General features: G+C 42.1%; 1 protein-coding gene across 1 annotated transcript in view; it reads right to left on the reverse strand.

Moving 5' to 3' along the window:
* Positions 1–5,728, reverse strand: part of Ppp1cb (protein phosphatase 1 catalytic subunit beta) — a 34,871-nt gene extending 29,143 nt beyond the window's left edge. Inside the window, exon 1 of the mRNA XM_036171021.1 lies at positions 5,579–5,728. Coding sequence (XP_036026914.1) covers positions 5,579–5,630 — 52 coding nt within the window. The 5' untranslated portion in view covers positions 5,631–5,728. The remainder of the gene's footprint in view (positions 1–5,578) is intronic.
* Between the last annotated feature and the right edge of the window lie 272 nt (positions 5,729–6,000).

Below are 6,000 nucleotides of genomic sequence, written 5' to 3' on the forward strand. Positions count from 1 at the left end.
TCCTGCAATTACATCTTTAATCATCTATGAGAAAATGCAAAGTATCCAAACATGTCTGCTACATACCACAACACAGTAACTGTCTCAAAGGAAAGCACATGCCTGACAAACTATTGCTACCAGATTTACATAATTAACAGACATTCTCAAAAGCAAACAAAAACCTGCCATTTCAAAGAAATAGTACTTCACAGCCAATGATGAAATTCAACATTTCAGTGTAAAAATTTAAACACCGGAAACTTTGTATCTATTCTAATAGCTCATCCAGTCTTAAAAGTTTCTTATGAGATCTCCAAGGTTAACAAAAATTTAAACACTGGAAACTTTGTATCTATTCTGGTAGCTCATTCAGTCTTAAAAGTTTATGATGAGATCTCCAAGGTTAACAAATAGAATTCTTTGATCTACTGACATTTAATCAACTGTATAATTCAGCTGACCCATTTTCCAACTGACCCATGTCTATCACCAAGTCACGCCTAGGACTTCCCTCTTCTACCTTCATGGATGCTTTTTTTTCCCTAGAGAAAATAAGCCCTGAAATGGTTATTTATAGTTACAACAGAAGTGGTTGCCAGTGGTTATAATTTGTACCCTATCAAAACTAAATCCCAGGAGACTCAAGAGTCCAAACATACCCCACTAAACCATTTCTTGCCTACTGACACTGAAATTAATTCTGAAACCTTAGTTTCAGAAATACTCAATGGGAGTTTAGTCATATAAAAATACCTTGATGTTTCTATTTACTGGTATGAGTATGCCACTGTGGCCATTGAGAATGAACAGTCTGTTAAATGATAAATGTAAAGAGTATGGTGGCATACACTTGTAATCCTAGCTACCTGGGAAGCTAAGTCAGAAGATTCAAAGCTCAAGGCTTACTTGGGATACAGGTAAGCTCAAGGCCAGAATGGCTACTTTCTTAGCAAGAATTTGTTAAAACAGAAATTAAAAAGGGCTGGACAAGTATCTCACTAGTAGAGCATTTGCCTAGCATGCAAGCATAAGGGCCTTTGTTCAGTCCCTAGTACCTAAGACGGGGAGAGGGGAGGCGAGTAACAAAAGAAAAATCTTGCTAGATATAATTTACAATTTTCTTCATGAATAGAAATTCAAATACATTTCTAAATCTCAATGAATCTTTATCTTGAATTTGGAAACTTCATAGAAAACTTCCAATGCTAGATTTAAGTAGCAAATTTAAAAATAAGTATGGATTGTTTTTCTCAAATTAGATTCCTTTACTTGCTGGAACTAATTAACAAGGGGGTGGGAGTGACCTATGACTTAGTTAAAAAGAATGTCACTACCTATGAAGCTAGGTTCACCTCTTGTTTAGAAAGTCTACTTCCAATGTGCTCCTCTACTTTCTAGCCTGTTCTTATTTTTAATGGGTCCTGCTGCACACCCACACAGTATGATACACACAGTATGATGATGCTCCCTGTGGATGCAGAGGTGGCCTGAGCAGCTAGCATTTCAACCTTGTCTTTTCAACTGCTGGGCCTGAATTTTAAGCAGTTTAACCAGTAAAGGGGTTTTGCCCAGTCTACAAGTTTTTCCAAACACAAAACACAGAGTTACCATGTGCCAAGGCATGCCATTCCTAGCAACACACTCTAGGAAACCAAAAGCCTAGTCCACAATGGTCAAAAGGGCAAACAACTGAAATAGCCACCTACCAGTGAGTATTTCTGAAAATTGGTACATAGACAAAATGGAGTATTATTCGGCCATAAAAGGAATGAAGTACTAATACATTTTACAAAACGGATGAAACTTACAAACATTAAAAGAGACCCAGGAGCCTTTAATCCCAGCAGCATCTCTGTGAGTTTGAGGCCAGCTAAGGCTACATAATGACCACTTGTCTCAAAATGTTTTAAAAGAAAGAAACTAGTCACAAGCTACCACATCATATACACTTTCATGTACATAAAATGAGCCCAAACATCGAATCCATGGGGACAGAAGACAGATTAATGGTTGCCTAGATTAGAGGGAGACAGATGAAGGAAAAAGGCAACGGGGCTTTTGTGGGAGATGTCTGTGGAAATGCTCTAAAATTGACTGTGGTGATGACTGCAAAACACTATGGACACACTAAAAATCACTAACACACCAGCAACAGGCAAGCCTGTGGTATGTGAATTGCATCTCATAAAGCTGTCATTTTAAAGGGGAAGGTTTGGGCTGGAGAGATGGCTCAGCTGTTAAGAGCACTGGCTACTCTTACAGAAAACTCAGGTTCGATTCCCAGCACCCACAAGGTAGGTGGCTCACAACCACCTTAATTCCAGCTCTAGGAGATCTTCTGGCCTCCAAGAGCACCATTTGAGTCTCCTTCCAAAAGCATCATAGTTCCACTTAACCCTTTTGACTTCTTCCAAAATAAACAGCATTTTATAATGTGACCTGAAGCCCCTAGGGGATTCCCACTTGCACCTCAAATGCCTACAGAACAACTACTCTTAGCAAAACCCTTTTACTGGGCTTTCTAGCTTACCTTATATAAACTAGTCTTAATTTAAATAATCAATCAAAAATGATAAATCACAAGAATACTGTGAGTTACCCTACAGGGTCAGTACAGGTGACAAAGGAGTAAAGGTTGTTTTTAGTTTTAAGTAAAACTTAAACCAAAATAAAATAATGGAGAAGCATGCACTGTCCAAATAATGCACCTATATGTCTGTTCTGTATTAAATAATAGTATAACTTATTTAAATGCCTTTAAGGTTCTATGAAATCATAGTATCAGACAAATTCATAAAATGTACTTACTAAAAGTACATGTGCCTAACTGGCAACCAGATAGTTTCTATATATTTTTTAAAGGAATATACTGTGACATAGAGTAAGCACTTTAAAATGGAACCAGATAGGGTTGGGGATTTAGTTCAGTGGTATCCTCAGGTCCAAAAAAAAAAAAGGAACCAGATCCTGGTATTTATACAGAAACAGTTTTACAAAAGCAAGGTTTTTTGTTTTGTTTTGCTGGCCTAGAATTTGCTATGTAAAACCAGGCTGGCCTCAAACTCAGAAAGATCTGCCTGCTTTTACCAACTGAGTGCTAAGATTAAAGACATATACCAGCCACATCTTTTGCCCAGCCAAAAGCAAACTTGTCAGGTAGCACTAAATATTCTTAGGTACAACATGATGTTTTAAAGTGTACATACACTGGAAAGGTTGAACATATTGAATTCACAAATTTTATCTCACAAGGCTATCATATTTTTGCTTAGAGCACAGAACATATTCTCTTCACTTTTTTTCCAATACAATGACCACTAATCTTGCTATGATAGAAGTCTTCTGAAATTTATTCTAACTATAAGTATGTATCTTTTACTGGTCCAATTTTAATGTTTACTTTCATTCAGGATATACAAAAAAATATAACCAGTTATTCTGCTAGGCAACTTTGCAAAATAGCAACACTTGAATGAGTTAAATTAGTACATCACATCTCTAAAAACCAAAGTAAAGAAAAATATTAAGACTAGAATTACTCACTAGAAAATCCAAGTCTTTGACAATTATTTGAACAGGTACAAATTTGGGGAGGAAGAGGGACTGATAATATTTCAGAATAACAGGGAGATGTCAAGGTAAAAAAAAAATCTTCAATTGGATAAAGGAATGAGAATGGAAAAAAACCACCAGTAAACTGTATGTTCAACATGGGAAGATCAAGAAGGCTACAAAATATTGGAGTGGCTTGTTTATACTGAGCTCCGTGAGTGGAGATGCGTCTTATCTTTGGATTCCTGGTGCCTGGCACAGGCGAGTCAATAAACACTTGCTATACTAGAAAAAAAGAACAATGTATCTTGACAAGAATTCTTACCCAAAGTGGGTGGGGGATGACTGAAGCCAGAACCAAGTATTAGGCTGCTTTCCTCCTTTTCTCTACAGATACTAGTTAAAGTATCTGTAATCATATAAAAGTATACTTGATTTGATTTCTAGAGCAGTTTAAAATTCATGAATCGGCTATTAGGTATTTATGAAAAAGTTTAAATATGAATAAACTGAGATACAATCAGATTTAAACTTTAAAGAATACGAAGACAGCGGTAGGCTTAAATTCCCCTTCTCCGAAGACTAAAAAGATATAAAAAATTTTAAATAACTATTTCCCTTATAAAGCCAGTCATGCAGTATAAGTGTATTTTTTTTTTCTAAACACATGTCTCACAGACCCAGCAAGATGTTCCTATCAGTTAAAGACCATGAAGTCCCAAGTAGTGAACGCAGCAAGCACCAGGGGGCCTCCCAGGAATAACTTGATACTAAAGGAAAAGGTAAATAAGAGAGAGTTCCTGGTTAAAAAAAACTTCTGCTTCTTTCTCAGCCTTAAGGCTGCTGGAAAGCTTTAATATCCTGAGCAAATATTCAGAGATTTTTTTTTTTTTTTAAACAAGGAATAGAAACGTTGTACTTCAGTTGAAAAAGTCACCACCCCCTCCCCATACAATCCTCTTTGGTAAATTTCCAAACATAAGCACAAACTGCTTCGCTGTATGTAGTAAACAAAAGCCGCACACACGCATTCATTAGATGCCTGACAAAGACGACTCTTAAATCATTCAAAAAGGCAATTAATTCTTTTTTACGCACTCCCCAAACAATTAGTGACGACGCGAATTTTTGAGTTTTTAAAAAGATTGTTCTGACCAAGACCCGCCCTTAACTTTGAATGTATCCCGCAACAGATCAATACATTTAACTACTGGTCTCTCCATCAAGCCTTCTCTTTCCTCCTTATGTTCCCACCAACACAAAACTAATCAATAAAAAGCACGAGAGCCCGGAACTTCAAGTGCTGTGAAGACTTGTAAATACCCTTTAAGCCCCAGAGGCTGTTACAACAGGCATTTACTAAGTTTGTGCAGAAATTAAACCCGGCTCAAACATGTTATAATTTTAAGCCCCCCCATTATCAATCCCTTCAGCCCCATGTACTCAGGCGTTTCGTATTCCTAACGGACATCTCTAACCCGATCCAAGATTTTTTACTATTTTTGTACGCCAGATAAGAAATAGCAAACTACTCATCCTATCCTCTCCTTAAGCTGTTCTGGAGCATCCAGTTTTTAAAAAAGAAAAGAAATGCAAACGAACCAGGAACCTTCCTGGGAAGGGCTTTTTGGTGGGTTTTTTTTGGGGGGGGGGCGGGTAAAATTCACAACCGGAACGACAATCGGAGGCAGCCAAGGGCAACGCACAAAGAGACCAGAGAAGAAGAAACACACATTCCACGGACACACAATGCCCGGCCGCAGGCACCGTCGTCGCCCCTTCTCTGCAAGGGTGAGCGGAGGCCGCCGGCACAGCGGTCCAGCCGAGCCCCGCCGCCTCCAGCCGAGCCTGTACCCGCCGATGGGGGCCCCGGGCCGAGGCCCGGCCTCCCCGCCGCCCGCCCTGCCGGCCCGCCCGCCTGCCATCCCGCGCTCCGGGGCTTCCTGGACCACCGAGCCGCCCTCCCGCCCGCCCGCCCGCCCGCCCTCTTCCCCGGGCTCGGCTCGAGCGGGAAGGGCCCCGCGGGGCCCGGCGCCGCACTCACCCTCCAGCAGGCGGGTGATGAGGCTGTCCACGTTCAGCTCCCCGTCCGCCATCTTGTCGGCACCAGTCTCTCCAACCCGCAGCGGGAACAAGGGCTTCTCGGAGGCGGCGGCGGCGGCGCCGGCGGTGGCGGTGGTGGCGGTGGCGGCGGTGGTGGTGGCAGCGGCGGCGGCGGAGGCGGCGGCGGCGGCGGCTCGGCGTTCTCACCTACGAGTCACGCGGCGTTTCGACCCCGGCTCCAACTCCCCCTGGGCGCGCGCGCGCGCGCGGGCCGGGCCCCCCCCCCCCCCCCCCAACACACACCCTCCCCGCCGAGCAGCGAGAGCGCGCGCGCGCACACAAATACACACACGCGCACACGCACGCACGCACGCCCGCGCGCCCGCGCCCGGCGAAACCCACTAGAAAATAAATAAATAAACA

Source organism: Onychomys torridus, chromosome 21 (genome assembly GCF_903995425.1).
Source record: "Onychomys torridus chromosome 21, mOncTor1.1, whole genome shotgun sequence".
Taxonomy (NCBI): domain Eukaryota; kingdom Metazoa; phylum Chordata; class Mammalia; order Rodentia; family Cricetidae; genus Onychomys; species Onychomys torridus.